The 23,892-nt window shown below is 43.6% G+C and overlaps 1 protein-coding gene across 11 annotated transcripts in view; it reads right to left on the reverse strand.

Moving 5' to 3' along the window:
* rasal2 (RAS protein activator like 2) overlaps positions 1 to 23,892 on the reverse strand; it is a 421,164-nt gene that overhangs the window by 62,172 nt on the left and 335,100 nt on the right. For all 11 annotated transcript variants that reach the window (XM_073063632.1, XM_073063630.1, XM_073063629.1 and 8 more), the window contains 2 exons: positions 9,585 to 9,683; positions 4,303 to 4,857 (listed from right to left, as the gene is read on the reverse strand). In XM_073063632.1, coding sequence (XP_072919733.1) covers positions 4,303 to 4,857; positions 9,585 to 9,683 — 654 coding nt within the window. The remainder of the gene's footprint in view (positions 1 to 4,302; positions 4,858 to 9,584; positions 9,684 to 23,892) is intronic.

The following is a 23,892-nucleotide window of genomic DNA, read 5'->3' on the forward strand; positions in this document are numbered from 1 at the left end:
ATTACACCTATAGAAGTTTTTGCGTGTACTTGTTGACATACCAAATCTCTTCAAACTCCTAATAAAGTATAGCCGCTGTCTTGCCTTCTTCATAACTACATCAATACGTTGGGACCAGGTTAGATCCTCAGAGATCTTGACACCAAGGAACTTGAACTGCTCACTCTCTCCACTTCTGATCCCTCTATGAGGATTGGTATGTGATCCTTCGTCTTACCCTTCCTGAAGTCCACAATCAGCTCTTTCGGCTTATTGACGTTGAGTGCCAGGTTGTTGCTGCAACACCACTCTACTAGTTGGCATATCTTACTCCTGTATGCCCTCTCGTCACCATCTGAGATTCTACCAGCAATGGTTGTATCATCAGCAATTCATAGACGGTATTTGAGCTATGCCTAGCCACATAGTCATGGTATATAGAGAGTAGAGCAGTGGGCTAAGCACACACCCAAGGTGCACCAGTATTGATCGTGAGCGAGGAGGAGATGTTATCACCAACCTGCACAGACTGTGGTCTTCCGGTGAGGAAGTCAAGGTCCAATTGCAGAAGGAGGTACAGAGGCCCAGGTTCTGCAACTTCTCAATCAGGATTGTGGGAATGATGATGTTAAATGCTGAGCTGTAGTGTTGTCCAGGTGGTCTAAAGCCATGTGAAGAGCCCTTGAGATTGCATCTGCTATTGACCTATTGTGGTGATCGGCAAATTGCAACGGGTCCAGGTCCTTGCTGAGGCAGGAATTCAGTCTAGTTATGACCAACCTCTCAAAACATTTTATCACTGCAGAAGAATTTTGTTGTTTTACCGTAAAAGATGTTTGGTTAGTGGGAACAGAAGGACGCAAAAGAACAAGTACTGTATCTTATGTGGCTGGGAAGCAAGATGCGTCGGGAAGGGAATGTTTCTTTATGAATGCAGAAAGGAGAGTGGGAGATGCATCTGAGGAGGCTGTGAGGTTGAATGTTGGAAATGGCAGATGACAACTCATTGAATTTCTGGTTTGCCAAAAGGCGGATTCAGGAGTAATCTCACAAAGAAATGGGTGAGAATCCAAAGTGAATGAAATGGAATGGTCAAATCAAAAGCCCTGTCAAGTACAGTGCACAGAATTTTAGGAAAAAGAAACAGCACATTTTCCAACAGTTCCATCTTAAAGGTTCTACAATTCAAGAAAAGAAGCATTTTTTTCTGCAGATTTGCAGAAAATGCAGTAATTTTGTTCAAAGTTCAAAGTAGATTTATTATCAAGGCACATATATGCCACCATATGCAACTCTGAGATGCTGTAATTTCAGACAATAATCTTTCAGCGAAATCAGTGTGCCACAATTAGTGAACTGACAAAGACAATGTCTCTAAGCCAAGCAGTTTTCAATTGGCAAATTATTCCCCCTCCCCCCATATCTCATCCTTTTCAACACACAATAAAGCAAACACTGAAACATGTGTGTGAAATTTTAGGGAAACATAAAATTACTCTGTTTTATAAACACAAGAGATTTTGCAGATGCTGGAAATCCAAAGTACGCACATAAAATGCTGGAGGAACTCAACAGGTCAGGATCTACGGAAATGAATAAACAGTCAATGTTTCGGGCCAACAGCCTTTTTCAGGATGCTGTTTTCTGTTATAACACCAGCAAACAAGAGTATTCCAGCTAATCATTTAACATCTCTTTCATTCACTGCCACACTCAAAGAGACAAAAGCCAAACTTAGGATTCTCCAGCACTGTTCCATCAATACTGAACTTGCATATTTATAGTACCTATCACAATCCTAAAAAATTTGAAAGAATTTCAGATCTAAAAGAGTATCTTCTTTGAAGTGTCATAACACTGTGATATGAGAAATGCAAAAGCCAGTTTTAGCACACCTCATGAACATCAATGTGAAGTGCTCTGGGGAAAGATGGAGGGCTACTGTCCCCAACTCTGCTGGAAGCTCAGCGGTCTGTCCTGGGTTTGGAGGGGTGTGTGGGTGGAAGAGAGGAAAGGGGCTTGTTTGCTGTTGTGTTGTGTTGTGTTCTGCTAAACAGTGTGAGCATACTATGCCGGCGCCCGAATGTTGGTTGTTAAGGCAAATGACACATTTCACTGTATAGTTTGACATACATGTGGCAAATAAATTAATCTGAAAATGATCAGATAACTTGTTTTTATGATGTTGAGGGACAAATATTAGCTGCAGTAGGGGAGTGGGTAATCCCTGGTCTTGTAAACTGTGACATGGTACCTTTTACATCCATATTTGTGGTAGAAGGGGCCTTGCTTTACCATTTCACCTGAAAGAGCATCAGTACAACATTCCAGAGTGTAGATCAGCCCCCAGGTCTCAGGACTGTTGAGCAGACAGAATATCATTAACCCACTGAGCCAATGCGGCAACTCAGAAGGTTGCTCTTGCAGACAAAGGTTACTAAATAATCAGAGATATAGCCTGAGTTCACATGGTCTATTATTGCCTCCTGACAGTTATCTGACCTGGGGCACAGTTCTGAAACACGAACTGCAACAAAGTTTCCATTGTAATTGTTCATTCAATATAATGACAAACACAGTAGCTGTGACCTTATTCTAGCAAAGGTTCTTTATCTTCTGAGCTTTCATGAGAATTTTCTCCAGCAGACAGCAGTAGCAACAATTGTGAATGATTGGCATGCCTTTCTCCCACAAGTGCAGAGAGAAACAGAAGAGATTTAAAACTGAACAAGAATATATTGGAAATCTCAGCCTTAGTGATAAGTATCCCAAGAAACAAATAAACAATAAACCACTCCAATATAAAAAAGAGAACATAAAACAAAAACAGACTAAATTGCCACAGTGGGAATTATTTCAAATGTTTAAGCTTCAGAAGACTGTGACTGAACTACAGACAAGACACTGCTGCAGAGAAGCAGTATTTATTTTCATTTGATGACAACAATTTGCAAAAGCCCAGAGATGAGAAGTTCAAAGACCCAGGAAGCAGGAATGCCAACGATGTACACAGCTACAAGAAAATCTGCAGATGCTGGAAACCCAAAGTAAAACACACAAAATGCTGGAGGAACTCAGCAGGTCAGGCCGTATCTATGGAAAAGAATAAACAGTTGATGTTTCGGGCAGAGACCCTTCTTCAGGACTGGAGAAGGTGTGGGGAGGGGAGGAAGAAGTACAAAGTGGCAGGTTATAGTTCAAATTAGGAGGAGAGAAGGGGGTGAAGTAAAGAGCTGGGAAGTTGATTGGTGAAAGAGATACAGGACTAGAGAAGGGACAATCTGACAGAAGAGGATAGAAGACCATGTAAGAAACGGAAGGGGGAGGGGCACCCGAGGGAGGTGATGGGCAGGTATGGAGATGAGGTAAGAGAGGGAAACAGGATGTACACAACTGACAGGGTGGACAATTCAGCCCATTTTGATAAAGGCTTGACATTGCAAGATCTGTGATTTACACACTGCTGCAATAGATATAGGCAATATCAATGAATGTATTTTACTGGTCGATCAAAAATAGCATTGATAAAAAGGTTAAGCTATAATGGATTCAAGCCACATCAAGTATTATATTTAATAATTTAAGCTAAATTATGTCATGTTCAACAGCAAGAAATGTGAGAATTACTATCTGGAAAGATATAGAATGATAGAATATTTTCTGCTTTAGGAAGACTGATAAAGATTTGAATGGGTATGGGTTCTCAGTGGAAATCCCAGTGAAATGGTTCCAATGTAATCCCAGAAGAGCAAACTGGAGATGGTGTAAGAATTTTCCCCATTCTCCCCAGCTATCCTTCATCAATGAGTCTCAACAGTTACCATCAGCTGACTGGGCGGCAATCACTGAATGGTTTGTTTCCTTGCTTGGTATCATGGTAGAAGGCCAATATGTTTTCACATTGTGTTGTCTCATTGCATCAGAGTTCTAAACCAAATAAAAGAAGTGCCATCAGCTGAAAGAAGTCACAGGAGATCAGCTAAATTTGTACCAATGTATTCATCTCTCAGGAAAATCCATGACTCTACTGGTTTTTAACATCCAAACTTAAGAGCTTCAATTGACAAATATGCAGACAAATTAGCAGCCACCTAGAAAATAATAATTACTTCATGGGGCTTGAATAGAACAAGATTCCGCTGAAAGACCCAGCAGTTTAAATTGACTGAAATAAACAGTTGAAACGTTGGAAAAAAAAACACAGAACAATTTCATTGTTTAAATTTGCTGATAATGTGTCAATATTTTTATCTGGTTCAGCTTATTATCACAAGAAGAGATAGAAGGCAGTCCAAATGCTACCGTAGTAATTGTTTTGCCTACCTTTGCACGACCAGTACTTTGCAGGATATGAACAAGTGCACAGGCCATCTCTTCTTTGTTCTTCACACTGATAACTGGCTCCAGAACAGAGCACAACATGGTGTAGTTATTGGTGACAAACTCTGCAAACTCCTTATATAGTTCCATAGGCAGAATGGCAATTGTCTGATAGCGGCATTTAATGCGGATACAAGGGCTTCCTCCTTTGCCCTTGTTTGAGTTTGGTGTGCTGACAGGGTACCATTTCTCTATGAACTGTCGTCCAGTGACACTAGTGATTGGAATATTGATTAATCCCACATAATTATTCTTATCTTTCTTTTTCTTCTTGTCCATATCCTTGTAAATATGCACAGTAATATTCCTGACCATTGGCAAAGTGTAAAATTCAAAGTGCTCACCCCAAAAAAGGTTATCTGCTTTTATTTTACTAGTAGTTCGTGCATAAAGTGTGTCATCCAGGCACAGTTCACAGAAGTACCTCTTTTTAGGGGCTAAATCTTTTGCTTCAATAATCCAGAGCCGGAGTATATTTTCTGCACGGCGACAGTTGTCCTGCAAACATAAAGCAATGCATCTATCAATATTTCTTAGTCCAATCATTTCTTGATTATTTTTCATATGCACAAAAAACCTATCCAGGTTACTGAGTTCAAAGCATGCCGTTTTTTGTAATTGATAATGATGATGGTGATGATCGGTAGAACTGAAAGGCTGGATATTTGATCCCAGCATGATTTACATTCCCCTCTAATTTCCTAATAATACGTTTTTATAATACATGATAAACTAGGACTTGTTTGAAGGCTTTTCAAGTCAATTCCAAATTGAAGCTAAGTTCATTGTGATTCATTCATTCACATGTATATCACCAAACGAAACAACATTCCTCCGGACCAAGGTGCACAACATAGCACATATAACTTACGCACGCAACACATAAGGTAATATTACCACAAATAAATTAACAAGGTGCATTTGCAGCAGAAGTTAAAGAGTAAACAGTGACAATAACAATAATTCCCAATAACAGAGCTGGAAACTGACCTTCAAAGTAGACCATCTTGTCAACCTCTCCTCACAGAATTATCGTGTCATACAGACCTCTCCTCACAGAATTACAGTGTCATACAGCAGAGAAACAGCCCTTTGGCACAACTCATCCATTCTGACCAAGGCACCCACCTAAGCAAGCCCACAGTTTGCCCAAATCCCTCTGAAACTTTCCTATCATGTACTCATCCAAACTTCTGGTAAATTTGTAAAAATGTAATGATTAACTTTACCAGTACTTTATATGGCTTATCTGGCATTATCAAATCAAGTTGTCTTCTGATAAAAAATCTTGAGAAGTGACAACTGGGGATTAACAGCATGAATTTTTGGGTACTTCCAATGGTCAAAATGCACTTTTAATAAGGGTCCACTTGATGCTCTGTTGTCTGAATCATTAACTGATTAAAATTCTAATTTTACAGATAGTTTTAAATAAAAATCTTCCGATGAGAGATGAACATAGGTATCTTTATAAGCCATGGAGTTAGAGCTACTGCACTGTGTGGTTGACTAGTAGCCTTCCAGCATATGATGAGGAGAAACCGATTTCCCTCCACAGATGCTGTGATACAGTAGCAGGTGTAGGGCTGTAGCTAAACTGAGCTGAAGACCCACAATTTGACGGAACCAAACTGAATGAGTGTCAATCCTATACACATTCCCGAGCACAGTCATTACAGCATGATAACCACCAGCCCTCTTTGGTATGCCCATATAATTGATCTGAGAGGTTGAGTCAAGGATTTTGCACTTGCAAAAGTAATTTACCATTGCTTCAAGGATGTCCGATTGAGAATAGAATATTTGAAAATATATAACACAGAGCATCAGTAAACCCCATAATCAGAACTTCTTGTGTGATTTTGCTTGGTGTTATGTTTTGTTATATTTCCAAAATACTTTTGAAATGCTCAAACTATAATCACGACAAATTATTATTTTTCATGAAGTAAAACAGAAAGCAGGCAAAAAACATTCATCCGCATGTTATTAATGCAATCTGTAATTTAGCCTGCTTTCAAAAAGAATATCAATGCAAAGGAGAATATTTAAAGATATGATGACCTGTGTACCGAAAGCATCCTATGCATAAATTAATATACACTTAGAGATAACATAAAAAGCTGCAGATGGAAATGGAGGAAAATTAATAGTCACAGGTGGAAGAGTGTAGTAATCAATCAACACTAATGGAAAACAGAAAAACGTGATCGAGAAAGTACCAAGTACACACGCGCGAGAAGATACGTGATCAATCCCAGAATGCAACCAGACCAGGTTGAGCACACCCCATTGATAATATTGACACAAATTCTGATTAGGTGGAAGTTTGCAGCAGGTGCACTTGAAAGCAGCTGGCTAATGCAGGGAGGACTATTCCTTCAAGTGGTAAATTGAATGAAACATTGCACTGGGTTAATAGTTCACATACATTGCCACGTGAGTGACTTGTGGGCCGATTCAGTTTACTCACAAGACTGACAGTACGAACAAGGTTGTGGATAGAGCGATGCCACGTACACACGGGTGAGCACACTGTAATGTGCTGCAGTTTTGGAAAAGCCCTGCTCATGTGAAAGCAATGCTTGCCTCATGCAGTCCCACAACACCACAAAAGCTGTACATCATATTATTATTTATCTGAAGAACACACCAGCATTTGAGCTGCTGGCAAGCAGCAATGAAAAGACCTGAAAGAAGAACAGAATGTGACGGTGAACTGCGCACAAATATAAAAGCACAGAGTCAGACACGGATATGAACACTGTCAAAATTGGAGTGCACCCACCGTTTCCAGGTTTTACAGTCCTTGGAGACAGAAGGCAGAGTCCTAACAGCATTATATAAGGCTGAGAGGTGAATAACAGCATTACTGTTAGGAGCAGAAAGTTGCAGATTAAATCAGCAAGACTGACCTGATTGTTCAGACCTTATGAGCATGCACATAATTACATTCTGCATCTTTCACATCATGAAGAATATACACAGAACTTTGTAAATGTGGTTAATTGAAGTTATGAGCATTGCAGTTCAATAATAATGGCCCTTCCAAATGCTTATTTCTGTTCAGAAAGATCAGCATAGCATTAACATCCTTGAGAACACTGAATCTGCCAAGACTTGCTAAGTATGACAGCACTGTCCATTGCACATGATGAACGATGTTAGTAACATTACTCAGAAGTCTTTTACAGCACCCTTATTGTAATCTGAATCCAAAAACAAGATGAGATAAGCCTTATTACCTAACTGCAGTGCAGAATAAAACTGACCCAATGAATTGATGAGGTTTAGGGCAGGTTTCAAGTGATAATTCAAAGTGACTTACTGCTAGAGTCAGCATTACTTTATTACTTTATATGCAATGTACTGACTCAATTGAAAAACGCATCCAATTTGACTGGACACCAGTGTCAGGAAATAGTAAATGCTGGATGAACACGCAGCTACACTCAGTGGCCACTTTATTAGGTACATCTGTACACCTGCTCATTAATACAAATATTTAATCAGCCAATCACGTGGCAGCAACTCAATGCATAAAAGTATGCAGACATGGTCAAGCAAACATCAGAATGGAGAAGAAATGTGATCTAACTGACTTGGACAGTAGAACGATTGTTGGTTCACAATGGAGTGGTTTGAGTTTCTCAAAAATTTAGAGTTTACAAAAATTGGAGCAAACCCCCCCCCCCCCCCCCACCAAAACACCCAGTGAGTGGCAGTTCTGTGGGTGAAAACACCTTGAGGAGAATTACCAGACTGGTTCAAGATGACAAAAGGTGAGACTAACTTAAATAACCATGTGCCACAACAATAGTGTGTAGGCGAGCATCTCTGAAGTACAACACATTGAACACTGAAGTGGATGGGCTGTAGCAGCAAAAGACCACATCGGGTTCCACTCCTGTGGCCACTTTAATAGGTCCGCTCCTCTACTCTGCAACATCTGATCTCTTCTTTAGAGTAGCAATCACCCATTGATGCTATCAATTGAAACTGTCATATCCTCAAACTTCTGAAATACAAAACATCCTCTTGCATGTTAAGTTTTGTAAGATATTGTGTCATTGCAGGCCAAAAAGATACTGAAGCTGAGAAAAACGAATGTTATATGCTGCAGGAAACAGGTTGAAAATCTGGGAAGCTGAAATAAAGCACAAGACGAACACTTGGCGCAAAGTTTAATTCAAATAATAGTTTTGGAATGGTCAGCTTGCTTGAGGACAAGAATAGAAAATAAATCTCAGGGTAGTGGATAGTGACTGAAATGTGACATATATGTACTTTGATAACAAATTTACTTTGAACGTTGAAATGAGCGTTGGGATCTCTTATCCCATTGCTAAGTTAAGATGAATGGCACACATATGCAAAGCACCCTGCAGCACATGTGCTTCAAGGAACAAACTTCAGAGGTGAGCTACTGGGCCCTGATGAGTGTGTAAACAAGTAGATTACTCATGTGCTGCTCAATAAAATCATGACATTGATCTGATTTGAGCAATTCCTGGAGTAAAAGATTAAAATGTAGCTTTACATATCACATATACATCCAAACATTGAAACATACAGTGAAATGTGCTGTTTGCGTCAATGACCAACACTGATTGAGGATGTGCTGGGAGTAGACTGCAAGCGTCGCCATTATTCCACACCAGCACAGCATGCCCACAATTGACCAACTCTAACCTGTATGTTTTTGGAATGGGGGAGAAAACAAGGAGCACCTGAAGGTCACAGGGAGAACATGCAAGCTCCTTACAGACAGCAGTGGTATTGAACCTGGATCACTGGTGCTGTCATAGCATTACGTTAACTGCTTCGCCACTGTACTACCTACGTACAGTATTAATTACCTCAATAACTCTTGTTTTCTTTTTCCTGAGAGACCCTTGATGAAGGGTCAAGAAGGGATCCCTTGGTTTAAGAAGTGATCACAGCTTTGCAGGATATCCAGCCCACCCTCGGAGCTAGTTCCTCATTAATGCAGAATGATTTAAAAGCATGTCATTGTCATTTACAGATAACAAGACTAGATAAAAGCAAACTGCCCTGACATTCACTTGCTCTTAGTAATAATCTTAATACTGTCTATTGGATTGCATAAAGTGCACATTTTTAACAGCTAGATTTGATAATCCAGTCGCCAAACTTCTTTACTTTAAAAGTATAACAAACAACTTTAATACATTTAGTAATACATTTTTACTAAAACATACTACCTTGTTTGGTTGCACAGTTCTCCGAAGGTTCTCCATCCACTTATCTCTCTCTGCCACAGATGAGCAGCTAAAGCACTTACTTCCTCCTGTGTATGATACCTGCAACACAAAATATGTCAGGTTATGCCTGGGCATGCTACAAGGGCAAGGTGAAAACCAAGCCAGTGCTGCTACTTTACGTATTAAAGACAGAGCAAAGAATTAAATTGTACCACAGAGACAAAATTCAAAAGAGCGAAGAACGCAGGACTGAAGATGCTGTATTTAAATGAGCGTAGTATTTGGAATAAGGTGGACGAATTTGTGGCACAATTAGAGATTGGTCGGTATGACGTTTTGGGTATCACTGAGTCATAGCTGAAAGGAGGTCATAGTTGGGAGCTTAGCATCAAAGAATATACTTCGTATCAAAAGGACAGACAGGAAGGCATAGGCAGTGGTGTGGCTCTGTTGGTAAGAGATGGAATTACATCTTTAGAAAGAGGTGACATACAGTCAGATAATGTTAAATCTTTGTGTGTGAAGTTAAGAAACTACAAGGATGAAAAAACCATTATGAAATCATATATAGGCCTTCAAATAGTAGCCAAGATGTGGGGTTAAAATTGCAAAGGGAGCTGGAAAAGACATGTAATAAGGGTAATGACACAATGGCAATGGGGGACTTCAATAAGCAAAGGGGCTGGGAAAATCAGGTTGGTATTTGATTGCAAGAGAGGGAATTTGTTGAATTCTTATGTGATGGCTTTTTAAAGCAGCTTGTGCATGAGCCTACATGGGGAAAGGCCATCTTAGATTGGGTGCTGTGTAATAGCCCAGATCTTATTATTGAGCTTAATGTGAAGGAACCCTTAGGAGGCAGTGATCATAATATGATTGAATTCATTTTACAATTTGAGAGGGAGAAGCATAAGTCACATGTATTAGTATCACAATGGAATAAAGGGAATTACAGAGGCATGAGAGAGAAGCTTTCCCAGGTGGATTGGAGGAGGATACTGGTGGGGATGACGACAGAGAAGAGATGGCTGAAGTTTCTGGGAGTAGTTCACAAGGTGCAGGATAGATATGTCCCACAGAAGAAGTTGTTCTCAAATGGCAGGGCTAGGCAATGGCATGGCTAACAAGGGGAGTTAAGGACAGCATGAAAGCCAAGGAACGGGCATATAAAGTAGCAAAAGAGAGTGGGAAGTTGGATGATTGAAAAGTTTTTAAAATCCAACAAAATGCAACAAAAAAAGGTATAAGAAGGGAAAAGATGAAATATGAGGGCAAACTAACCAATACTATAAAGCAGGATACTAAAAGTCTTCTCAGTAATATAAAGAGTAAAAGGGAGGTGAGAGTTAGTATTGGACCACTGGAAAATGATGCTGGTGAGGAAGTACTGGGGGACAAAGAAATGCAGATGAACTTAATGGGTACTTTGCATCAGTCTGACCGTGGAAGACACTAGCAGTGTGTCAGAGGTCCATGAGTGTAGGGGAGGAGGAATGAGTGCATTGCTATTACAAAGGAAAAAGTGCTAGGCAAACTGAAAGGTAGATAGGTCATCTGGACCAAATGGACTACATCCCAGAGTCCAGAGAGAGGTTGAGAAGAGATAACGGATGCATCAGTCATGATCTTTCAAGAATCAGTTGATTCTAGCATGCTCCCGAAGGACTGGAAAATTACAAATGTCACTCCTGTCTTTAAGAAGGGAGGAAGACAAAAGAAAGGAAATTATAGGCCAATTAGCCTAACCTCAGTGGCTGTGAAAGTGTTGGAATCTATTATTAAAGCTGAGGTTTCAGTGTACTTGGAGACTAATGTTAAAATAAGTCAAAGTCAGTATGTTTTCTGTAAAGGGAAATCTTGCTTGACAAATCTGTTAGAGTTCTTTGAGTAAGTAACAAGTAGGGTGGACAAAGGAGAGGTAGTGGGTATCATTTACTTGGATTGTCAGAAGGCATTTGATAAGGTGTCACACATGAGGCTGTTTAACAAAATAAGATCCTATGGCATTACCAGAAAGATACTGACATGGATAGAGAAATGGCTAACAGGCAGGAAACAGCAGTGGGAATAAAGGAGGCCTTTTCTGGTTGGCTGCTGGTGACTCATGGTGTTCCTCAGGGGTCAGTATTGGGACCACTACTTTTCACATTGTCAATGATTTAGATAATGGAAATGATGGCTTTGTGGCCATCAAAGATAGGTGGAAGGGTAGGCAGTGCTGAAGAAGCAATGCAATTGCAGCAGGAGAGACAAATTGAAAGAATGGGCAAAAAAGTGGCAGATGGAATACAGTGTTTCGAAATGTATGATAATGCATTTTGGTAGAAGGAACAACAGTGCAGGCTATTAACTAAATGGGGAGAAGATTCAAACATCAGAGGTGCAGTGGGACTTGGGAGTCTTCATGCAAGGCTCCCAGAAAGTTAATTTACAGGTTGAGTCTATGGTAAGGAAGGCAAGTTCAATGTTGGCATTTTTATTTCAAGGGGAATAGAATATAAAAGCAAGGAAATAATGCTGAGGCTTTATAAGACACTAGTCAGGCTGCACGGAAAACTGTCAACAGTTTTGGGCCCCTTATCTCAGAAAGGATGTGTTGTCATTGGAGAGAATCCAGAGGAGGTTAACCAGGATGATTCCGGGAATGAAGGCCTTAACATATGAAGAGCATTTGGCAGCCTTGGGCCTGTACTCACTGGAATTTAGAAGAATGCAAGGGCACGGGATCTCATTGAAATCTACCAAATGTTGAAAGGACAAGATAAGGTGGATGTGGACAGGATGTTTCCTATGGTGGAAACAGCCTCATAATTGAGGAGCTGTAGCGGTGTGCTACACGCAGCGCTAAAGTAACGACACGGAGTCGGTAAACTGCAGTTAAAGAAGATTTTATTCGAACTTCGCAGCTTCGCTTTAAAGCCTCCCTGATCCCGCCCTCGCCGGGCACGGATGCTGTAGGAGGCACGTACTCACAGTCCCGCGCGAGCTTTTCCCTTTGTTGGTGAAGCAGACCTGGCGCCCTTTTGGGACTGGCCTTTATGCCGGTGCGCTGGCTATTTATGAGCTGGTTCAAGTGCTGGTTCAAGTGCACTAGGAAGTGGGTCGCCACATAACACCCCCGCCCCAGAACCGGCGATACACCCCCCCAATGTCCACAGTCTGGGCCGGACCCTGTTGGGGAGGTCGGCCCCTGCGCCGCGGTGCCAGGAACTCGACCAGTTGCGCCACGTCCACATGGTTTGAGGCGGTCCACTGTGAAAACCTCCTCTCTCCCCCCAACGTCCAGCACGAACGTGGACCCGTTGTTCCTGAGCATCGTAAGCGGCCCCTCGTAGGGCCGTTGCAGCGGTGGCCAATGCCCGCCCCTTCATACAAACACAAACTTACAGTTCTGCAGGTCTTTGGGTATGCAGGTCGGGTTCTGCCCATGCTGCGAAGTGGGTATGGGGGCCAGGTTGCCGAGCCTCTCGCGTAGTCTGCCCAGGACTGCTGCGGGTTCTTCGTCGTGCCCCCTTGGGGCTGGTATGAACTCCCCGGGGATGACCGGGGTGCGCCGTACATCAACTCGGCCGACGAGGTGTGTAGATTGTCTTTGGGCGCCGTGCGGATGCCGAGTAGGACCCAGGGAAGCTCGTCCACCCAGTTAGCTCCTCGCAGGCGGGCCATGAGAACCGACTTTAGGTGACGGTGGAAACGCTCCACCAGGCCGCTCAACTGTGGGTGGTAGGCAGTTGTGCGGTGCAGCTGTGTCCCCAAAAGGCTGGCCATAGCTGACCACAGGCTGGAGGTGAACTGGGCGCCTCTGTCGGAGGTAATGTGGGCCGGTACACCAAAGCGGGACACCCAGGTGGTGATCAGTGCCCGGGCGCAAGATTCAGAGGTGGTGTCGGTGAGCAGGATCGCCTCTGGCCATCTGGTGAACCGGTCCACAATAGTCAGGAGGTGCCTCGCTCCGCGCGACACTGGTAAGGGGCCCACGATATCCACATGAATGTGGTCGAAATGCCGGTGGGTGGGTGGAACTGCTGCGGCAGGGCTTTGGTGTACCGCTGCACCTTGGCCGTCTGGCAGTGCATTCACGTTTTGGCCCATTCACTGACCTGCTTGCGGAGACCGTGCCAAACGAACCTGCTGGAGACCATCCGGACGGTTGTCCTGATGGAGGGGTGCGCTAAGTTATGAATGGAGTCGAAAACACGGCGCCGCCAGTTTGCCGGGACAACGGGACGGGGTTGGCCGGTGGTGACGTCACAGAGTAGGGTCCTCTCACCTGGGCCTACGGGGAGGTCCTGGAGCTGCAAACCGGAGACTGCGGTTCTGTAACTAGGGATATCCTCGTCTGCCTGCTGCGCCTCTGCCAGCGCCTCAAAGTCTACCCCTTGGGAAAGGGCATGAATGTTAGGGCGAGAGAGCGCGTCCGCCACGACATTGTCCTTACCCAAGACGTGCCAGACATCCATCGTGTATTCAGAGATGTAGGACAGATGGCGCTGCTGGCGGGACGACCAGGGGTCGGACACCTTTGTGAACGTAAAGGTAAGCGGCTTGTGGTCCGTGAACGCAGTGAAGGGCCTACCTTCTAAGAAGTACCTGAAATGCCGGATTGCCAGGTATAGCGCCAACAGTTCCCGGTCGAAAGCACTGTATTTGAGCTCAGGTGGTCGCAGGTGTTTGCTGAAAAACGCCAGTGGTTGCCAGCGACCCGCGATGAGTTGCTCCAGTACCCCACCGACTGCCGTGTTGGATGCGTCCACTGTGAGGGCGGTAGGGATGTCCATTCTGGGGTGCACTAGCATCGCAGCGTTTGCCAAGGCTTCTTTCGTTTTAATGAAAGCGGCGGCGGACTCCTCATCCTAGGTAACATCCTTGCCCAGACCCGACATCAGGGCGAACAGTGGGTGCATGATTCGGGCAGCTGAAGGGAGGAAGCGGTGGTAGAAATTTACCATACCCACGAATTCCTGAAGGCCTTTGATTGTGGTGGGTCGGGGAAAATGGCGGACTGCGTCTACCTTAGCGGGCAGAGGGGTTGTCCCGTCTTTAGTAATCCTGTGGCCCAGGAAGTCGATGGTGTCGAGCCCGAACTGGCATTTGGCCGGGTTGATTGTTAGCCCGTATTCACTCAGTCGGGCGTAGAGTTGACGGTGGTGGGACAGATGCTCCTGACGACTGCTGCTTGCTATGAGGATGTCGTCCAAATAGATGAAAGCGAAGTCCAGGTCGCGTCCCACCGCGTCCATTAACCGCTGGAACGTCTGTGCGGCATTCTTCAGGCCGAACGGCATGCGGAGGAACTCGAAAAGGCCCAACGGGGTGATGAGTGCCGTTTTGGGGACGTCGTCCGGATGCATCGGGATTTGATGGTATCCCCGGACGAGGTCCACCTTGGAGAAGATCCGTGCGCCGTGCAGGTTTGCTGCAAAATCCTGAATGTGCGGCACAGGGTAGCGGTCCAGTGTTGTAGCCTCGTTCAGCCTGCAGTAGTCACCGCATGGTCTCCAGCCCCCTGTTGCTTTGGGCACCATGTGCAGGGGGGAGGCCCATGGGCTGTCGGACCTCCGTATGATCCCCAATTCCTCCATCCTCTTGAACTCCTCCTTCGCCAGTCAGAGCTTGTCCAGGGGAAGCCTTGCGAGCACGGGCGTGGAGGGGTGGTCCCTGGGTCGGGATGTGGTGCTGTACGCCGTGTCGGGGCATGGCTGCCGTGAACTGCGGTGCCAGAACCGATAGGAAATCCGCCAGGCCCCTGGTGAAGTCGTTGTCAGACAGCGTGATGGAGTCGAGGTGAGGGGCTGGCAACTGGGCTGCACCCAGGGAGAACGTCTGAAAGGTCTCGGCGTGGACCAGTCTCTTCCTGGGCAGGTCGACCAGTAGGCTGTGAGCCCGCAAAAAATCCGCACCCAGAAGCGGTTGGGCTACGGCAGCCAGTGTGAAGTCCCACGTGAACCGGCTGGAGGCGAACTGTAGCTGCACCATACGGGTGCCGTAGGTCCTTACTGTGCTGCCGTTCACGGCCCTCGGGGGGGACCCGGTGCCCTGTTGCGGGTGTCGTAACTCGTCGGAGGTAAGACGCTGATCTCGGCACCGGTGTCGACCAAAAAACGGCGTCCCGACCGCTTGTCCCACACATACAGGAGGCTATCCCGATGGCCAGCCGCCGTAGCCATCAGCGACGGCTGGCCCTGGCGTTTCCTAGGAACTTGCAGGGCAGGCAACAGCGGTGGGCTTCTGCGCCCCACTGCTGGTGGTAGAAGCACCATTGTTTGTTGGGCTCCTCACCCCTGCCTCCGGGGTTAGCGGGCTCTGTGGCCGGGCCGGGTCTGGTTTGCTGCTGGGAGCGTGGCCTGGTGATCTGTGCGACGGACGCCCCACTCACCTTCTTGGCGTTCCACAGCAAGTCCGCCCAGGCTGCCACCTTCCGGGGGTCGCTGAAATCCACGTCGGACAGCAGCAGGCGGATGTCCTCGGGCAGCTGCTCCAGGAATGCCTGCTCAAACATGAGGCAGGGCTTGTGTCCGCCGGCCAGAGACAACATCTCATTCATTAAAGCCGATGGAGGTCTGTCCCCCAAGCCATCCAGGTGCAGTAAACGGGCAGCCCGCTCGCGCCGTGAGAGTCCGAAAGTCCTTATGAGGAAGGCTTTGAAGTCCTTGTATTTGTCGTCCTCCGGGGGCGACTGTATGAACTCCTCAACCTGGGTGGCTGTCTCCTGGTCGAGGGAGCTCACCACGTAGTAGTAACGTGTGTCCTCTGAGGTTATCTGCCAAACGTGGAATTGGGCTTCTGCTTGCTGGAACCATAGGTGAGGTCGTAGCGTCCAGAAGCTTGGCAGTTTCAATGAAACTGCATGAACAGGTGCGGTGTCGTTCATCTCCGGTCCAAATCCCGTTTGGACTGTCGGGGTCACCAATTGTAGTGGTGTGCTACATGCAGCGCTAAAATAATGACACGGAGTCGGTAAACTGCAGTTAAAGAAGATTTTATTCGAACTTCGCGGCTTCGCTTTAAAGCATCCCTGATCCCGCCCTCCCTGCGCGCGGATGCTGTAGGGGGCACGTACTCACAGTCCCGCGCGAGCTTTTCCCTTTGTTGGTGAAGCAGACTTGGCGCCCTTTTGGGACTGGCCTTTATGCCGGCGCGCTGGCTATTTGTGAGCCGGTTCGAGTGCGCTAGGAAGTGGGTCGCCACAGAGCAACCTTTTAGAACAGAGTAAGGAGGAATTTTTTTAGCCAGAGAGTAGTGAATCTGTGGGATCTGCCACAAACTGCATTGGAGGCCAAGTCTGTGGGTATATTTAAAGTGGGAGTTGATAATTTCCTGATTGGTCAGGGCGTCAAACAATATGGCAAGAAAGCAGGTGTATGGGATTGAGTGGGATCCGGGATCAGCCATGATGGAATGGCTGAACAGACTCAAATGGGCTGAATGGCCTAATTCTGTTCCTGTGTCTTATAGTCTTATGTAATGAAGCACTGGAAACAATACCAATTCAATGCTGATATCAAACATTTGGGTGCACCATTGGATCATGGATCTTGAAAGCCAGCTTGAAGACATTTCATGGTTTTACAGGAAAGCTAAAGTCATGTATTGTGTACTCAGGTAAAACTGTTTCATATAAATTGTGTAAGTATCCCTCAGAAGAATGGATGTTTCAGTTACACTTGCACTTTGCTGTAACCCAGTCAAGAAGGAAGAATTTATCAGGCTGACAAAACAGCACAGTAGCACCAAAGCCAAAGGAATACAAATAAGACTGACAGCATTTGACTCCATCCCTTCACAAGGAAGATCAGTGCAGGACTATCTTTCCGGGAATTATACACTTATTACTTGCAAAAAGCTTTTGTTCAAACCACTAATCTTTGCCACAGTGTGCCAAAGTACAATACAAACTACTGGAGCTCTACACCACTTACATTCTCCAATGTCAGGAAAATTCAAATACCATTTACATCTCATAGCTAAGTGTTTGAAACTCTTTTCTGGCAGGACAAAAGGATATCCTGTAACATTGAGTGGTATCTATTTAACCCAGAGGTAGCATTAAAGCAGCAGCACCAGGGAAACCATATCCTTTGTGGTTAAGGAGTCATCTCTGTGCCAGTAGAGGAACATTGGCATTTCCTTTACCAGCAATGGGAGGTCAGTGCTAGGATCCAAATTCAAATAATGTTTGCTGTCTGAAGTTAGCAACCTAGGTGTCCACAGAACTACTTATGGGGTATTTGAGGAAATAATCACATGCTATAATTAGGCTGAAATTTTGCCTGCAGCCTTCTGTTACCATGGTGAATCTGCTATTTCTGAAGAGAGAATTTCCTATTAAGAAGGGCATTGATGGAACATATTGCCAGAAGATAACAATATTACATTAAAATAAGCAGATCCAGTAAAAATACTGAAAAGGAGAAATCTCAAAGTTCTGTGAGCTCTTATTATAAAATGCTGTCATAGTAAGTGAAATTACAAATGCACTGTCCCTTTGAACATCATTATTCATTCACACGTGAATGAGGAGGATCTGCCTTCAAACCACTGGACGTCTTCAATGAACCTTTGATGACACGACCGTTGCACAAATTTTGACCTTGAGCTAATCTTTCTAGCTGCAGTCTGTCCATCACCTATACCATCCCTTCCAACATCTTCTTGAGGACTCTTCTCTCTTCCTCTCACTTAATGCTTGAACTTTGTCATGCATCTGAGTCTATGCCCTTTATTTCTCTAATTCTACATTGGTCCCCTCTTCATCATTAGAGTTTATTATTTCCATTATTATACTCACTGGAAGGAGAGAACACACCAGTTTACTTCACCACTTAGTGAAATACAAGTTTCCACTAGATACCTCCTGTAAAGTGGCCACTGTGTGTATGTTTGTGGTTTTCCGCTGCTGTAGCTCAACCACTTCAAGGTTTGACATGTTGTGCATTCAAGGCTGCTGTTCTGCACATCACTGTTGTAATCTGTGGTTATTTGAGTTCCTGTCAGTTTGAACCAATCTGGCCATTCTCCTCTGACCTGTCATTAAGAAGGCATTTTTGCCCACAGAACTGTGGCTCACTAGATGTTTTTTTCTGTTTTTCACATCATTCTCTGTAAATTCGAGAGACTGTTTGTGAGTGAAAATCCCAGGAGATCAGCAGTTTCTGAGATATTCAAGCCAGCCCGCTGGCACACACAATCATTCCATGGTCAAAGTCACTTTGATCACATTTCTTCTTCATTCTGATGTTTGGTCTGAACAATAACTGAACCTCTTGACCATGTCTGCATGCTTTTATACACTGAATTGCTGCCACATGATTGGCTGATTAGATATTTGCATTAACAAGCAGTTGTACAGGTATACCTAATAAAGTGGCCACTGTGTATAATTATTAATTCAGTCTTAAAGCAACACAAGGAAAACCCAGCACTAGTTCAAGTGTTGATTGAAAGAACTCAAGTGAGATAAACTGACTCAAGCCAACGCTGGGCTGAAGGATGGTGGGGTAACTGAAAAAGATTTGGGAAGGTACTGAAAGAGTGGAAACACAAAGTACACTGCAGATGCTGTGGTCAAATCAACATGTACAAACAAGCTGGATGAACTCAGCAGGTTGGGCAGCATCCATTGAAATGAGCAGTCAATGTTTCGGGCTGAGACCCTTTGTCAGGACTGAAGAAGGAGGGGGCAGGGGCCCCATAAAGAAGGTGGGGGGAGGGTGGAAAACCAATCAGAGGAAAGATCAAGGGGTGGGGGAGGGGAAGCAGGGAGGGGATAACCAGGAGAGGTGAAGGAGGAATCTAAGGGGAAAGCACTATGGGTAGTAGAAGAGGGCAGGATCATGAGAGAGGTGATAGGCAGAAAGAGTGGAGTAGTTCCAGAGATGGGGTGAAATGATGTGTCTGGAGAATAATAATTTTAAATTTTATCTGCTGGGCAAAGGGAGACAATATTGGAAAACTATAAATATACATATATGCATTGTGAATAGATTGAGGCGGAAGTCAAGAACAAGACTGTGGACATTACATGTGCAGGATTTGGCCATTCTGCTCTCAAGGCAGCTCCACTGTTCAGTGAGAACATAGCCAATCTCTATTCTGAATTCACCCACATGCTTTGGCTCAGCAAAAATCTCAGATTTATATTTGTTAACTGAACTAGTATATCTTGCTTTTTATAGGAAGGAATTGCACAAGTATTTAAACTGGTTGCTGATTTTGTTCTAAAACAGCCTGGATCTGATTAAGGATTTCCTTAAAAGGCATCTATCTTCCTGATCAATTACATTCAAACTCAAACATTTCAATAAAATTATTCATTATCCTTTAACTTCTGCTGGGATCATGAAAAGATATAATCACTTTTTTCCCCACAAACTTTAATTGCAGATAACTGTATCTTATTTGGAAAGTTCCTGAATATCCTCTGGTAGTGTGTGAAAAATAATTCATAGTAATTTTAGTTAGCTCTTTAAATAAAATTCAACAGCCCATCCATAACAAATGCATGTTGCCTCTCTCTAACCACTTTCGAAACTCTGCTCTGCTGCTCTGTCACTCTGTCCTTCATTATAAATTCCTTGTTCCCCCCCCCCCAAATGATGAATGTTAAATAACAGAGCATTATTGCATGGTTTCTGTTTCACTGTAAATCCTCAAGCCAAAGAACAATTTCAGAATTGACAGAGCTTGGAGCCGTAAGGCAATAGAATCTGTAAATCCTTCACCATCTTCCTTAAAATGTTGGGATGAAAACCAAGAGGACATGGGTTCTGTAAGTCTTCATAGACACTTATTTTTCCCTTAAGCTTTTTGTGTGTCCCCTTAACCTTTATTATGCCTTTTATTTATTATTGGTTTACCCAGAATGACAGGTAGATTAATTTTTTCTTTTACTGTAAGGACTGAAGTATTTATTCATCGAACTTACCATTTCCTTATGAAATCAAGGGTAAGAAAATTAGAAAATAAACATTTGAAGAGCATAGGGAATGAGATAAGGGTAAACAACACAGCAGTAATATTTTGTATTCATGGCTGAAAGGCAGTATTGCTCTGAAACAAGAGGGTCATTTGTAAAGTACAATCACCAGTGCTGCAGTTAGCAACATAAATGTGGCAATATATCTCACGTTGATAGCCAGGATGCATTGCTTCCATGGATCTTAGGAGATGCTGCAGAATTTGTCAGCTCGCAATGGACAGTAGCACCAATGGCAACTACCAATGAGGGAAAGCAATAGGGAGTGATTACTAAAGTGTTTTCCTTCTCAAGTCTGATCTGAAATGTACTATACATTTTAGCAAATTTTAAGTATTTTGGAAAACACTGTGTTGGAATGTTCGTTTTCTGGAGGTAGATGATGCAATGTTTTAGCAACCTTGCTGATTTGACCAGGCCAGCAAGAATGCACTACAGGTGTGCAGACTCAATATGCTAAATGTGGCTTGATCTGCAGCTGTTTCATGTCACTGTCGCTCATGGTATTCCCTACAGACTGCTCGGTAACAAGGGCATGAAAGTTCATTCAGGAACGACAATGCGCAAGTAGCACAATCATTTCTGGCAGAGTAGAATAATTAATCACTTATTGTTCAAGGTCATTCAATAGGACTGCGCAGAGCTGTGCAGATCTTCGGTATATTGATGCACTTTTCACACAAGGCTCAGAAAGTGCTCCTGCTTTGGAATCCACAATAGCTCTTGGCTGATACTCAGTTAAGAATGCAAGGATAGAAGCAGGAATAGACCTCTGGCCCCTGAAGACTGCTCCACCATTCATCAAGATCAAGGCTTGCCTCCTGCCTCAGGGTCATTACCATCACAATTCCCATATCTCTGGATTTCATTACTGGCCAGATATTGACTCACCTCTGATTTGAATGAACACAACATCTGAGCCTCTACAGCTCCGCCCTCCAGACTACTAAATATCTAAGGATTCAGTGAAAGGCATTAGAATCTTTAGTTTGCTAGAAGCTCATACTCAAGTTCAAAAGAACATTAACAAGACCTATTTACTCCTGTAATCAAACCCTCTAATTTTAAAGGTTATCATTTGCCTCTTAATTGCTTTCTGCACTGTATGGTAGCCTTCAATAGCACACCAGAGTGCATTTGAATATCAACACTCCCAAATCTCTCATCACTTAACAAGCACTCTGCTTTTCTGTTATGTGCACAAAAGTGAATGACCTCATTTCTCCACATTATATTCCATCTGCACTGAACATGCTCATTCACCCAGCTCATCCACACCCTCTTCAAGCATTTTACAACCTTCTCTGTACTCCCAATCCCATTAGCTTTGTCTCAACAAGAATCTTAGCTAAATTGTTGATTTGGACAGTGAAAAGCTGGGGAACAAGAGCCAAACCTTGTGTGCTTGGCAGTTTGTCAATCTGAAACGTTCTTAATCCCAGTGTCTTCTTTCTATCAGTCCACATCAGTCCATGTCAGTAAATGAACTGCAACTTCATCCCTTACAACCTTGTTGACCAACTTTCTATGTAGGACCTTATCAATGCATTCCAAAATCCCAATTATGTTACATCCAATATAGCTTAATATGTATTCTACTAGTCACATCCTGAAAGAATTAGTTGAATAGGATGTTCCTTGCTTAACCACGTGGACTTTGCTAAATCTTATTCTTTTCAAGGTATAGGCCATCCTCAGGTTATGAACACTGAATTTATGGACACCTGTGTACACTCAGAGACCACACTATTAGCTACTTCTGTACATCTAACTGCTTGTTAATGCAAATATCTAATCAGCCAATAATGTGGCAGCAACTCAGTGCATAAAATCAGGCAGACATGGTCAAGAGGTTCAGCTGTTGTTCAGCCCAATCATCAAAATGGGAAGAAGTGTGATCAAAGTGACTTTGACCATGGAATGATGGTTGCTGCCAGATGGGGTGGTTTGAGTATTTCAGAAACTACTGATTTCTGTGGACTTTACAGAGGATAGTACGAAAATCAAAAAATATCCAATAAACTTTATTAGGTACAGGAGGTACCTAATAAAGTGGTCCTGATGATGCGTCTCAGCCCTAAATGTTAACTGTTCATTCCAATCCACAGATGCTGCTGAGTTACTCAAGCATTTTGTGTGTTGCTCTAGATTCCCAACATCTGCAGAATTTCTTATGTTTACACTCCACTGGTTACTTTTGGACATCTGATATTCTTAAATGCAGATATCAGATTTTAATTACCCATGATGTTAGTCAACAAGCCAGATTTTCCCATTTTCTCTTTCCCTCCTCTCTTAAAGTGTGGGGTCAGATTTGTTAGCCACCAATCCACGGGACAATGATAGAATCTGCAGAACCTGATAACCAGAGCACTCACAACATCAAAAGCCATTGCCATTAAAACTTTGGGATATACATCAATGGGATTTATCAGTTTTAAAACATGCCTCCTTCATCAGTACTATTTTTTGTGAGTAATACTTTGTTCCTTTACTTCTTCATTCTCCAAAATATTTGGCAGGGTTTGTGTATTTACTTCCATAAAAGGAAATGTTTAATTTTTCTGTCCTTACTCCTCATTACAGGTTTTGTTTGTCTGGAAGGAGCTTTGTTTGCCCGCACAATTGCATTCCTTTTTATTTCCCCACAGAAGTTTTTAAAAGTTGTTTTAATGTTCTTCATCAGCCTGCATCTACATTCTATACTTCCTTATGACATGAGAATATCATAGACCATATGACATAGGAGCAGAATTTCACCATTTGAGTCTACTCCGCCATTCCATTATGGCTGATTTATTATCCCTCTAAACCTCATTCTCCTGCCTTCTCCGCGTAACATTTGGTGCCCTGATTAATTAAGAACCTATCCATCTCCACTTTAAATATACCCAGTGACTTGACCTCCACAGCTGTCTGTGGCAATGAATTCCCCAGATTCACCACACTCTGGCTGAAGAAATTCCTCCTGATCTAAGTGGATGTACCTCTATTCCTAAATTGTGCCCTCTGCTCCCAGATTCCCCCACCATAGGAAACATCCTCTCCATTTCCACCCTATCTAGGGTTTTCAATATTCAATAGGTTACAGTGAGATACCCATTCTTCTCAACTCCAGCAAGTAAAGGCAAGCACTCCTCATGTGTTAACCCTTTCGGCACCTAAATCATTCTCATGAACCTCCTCTGGAATCTCTCTAACGCCAGCACATATTTTCTTAGATAAGAGTTCAAGATTGCTCACTACATTTCAAGTGTGGTCTGGTAGTGCCTTATAAAGGCTCAGCATTACATTCTTGCTTTTATATTCCAGTCTTCTTGAAATGAATGCTAA

The sequence above is a fragment of the Hemitrygon akajei genome, chromosome 12, assembly GCF_048418815.1.
Source record: "Hemitrygon akajei chromosome 12, sHemAka1.3, whole genome shotgun sequence".
NCBI classification, from domain to species: Eukaryota; Metazoa; Chordata; class Chondrichthyes; order Myliobatiformes; family Dasyatidae; genus Hemitrygon; species Hemitrygon akajei.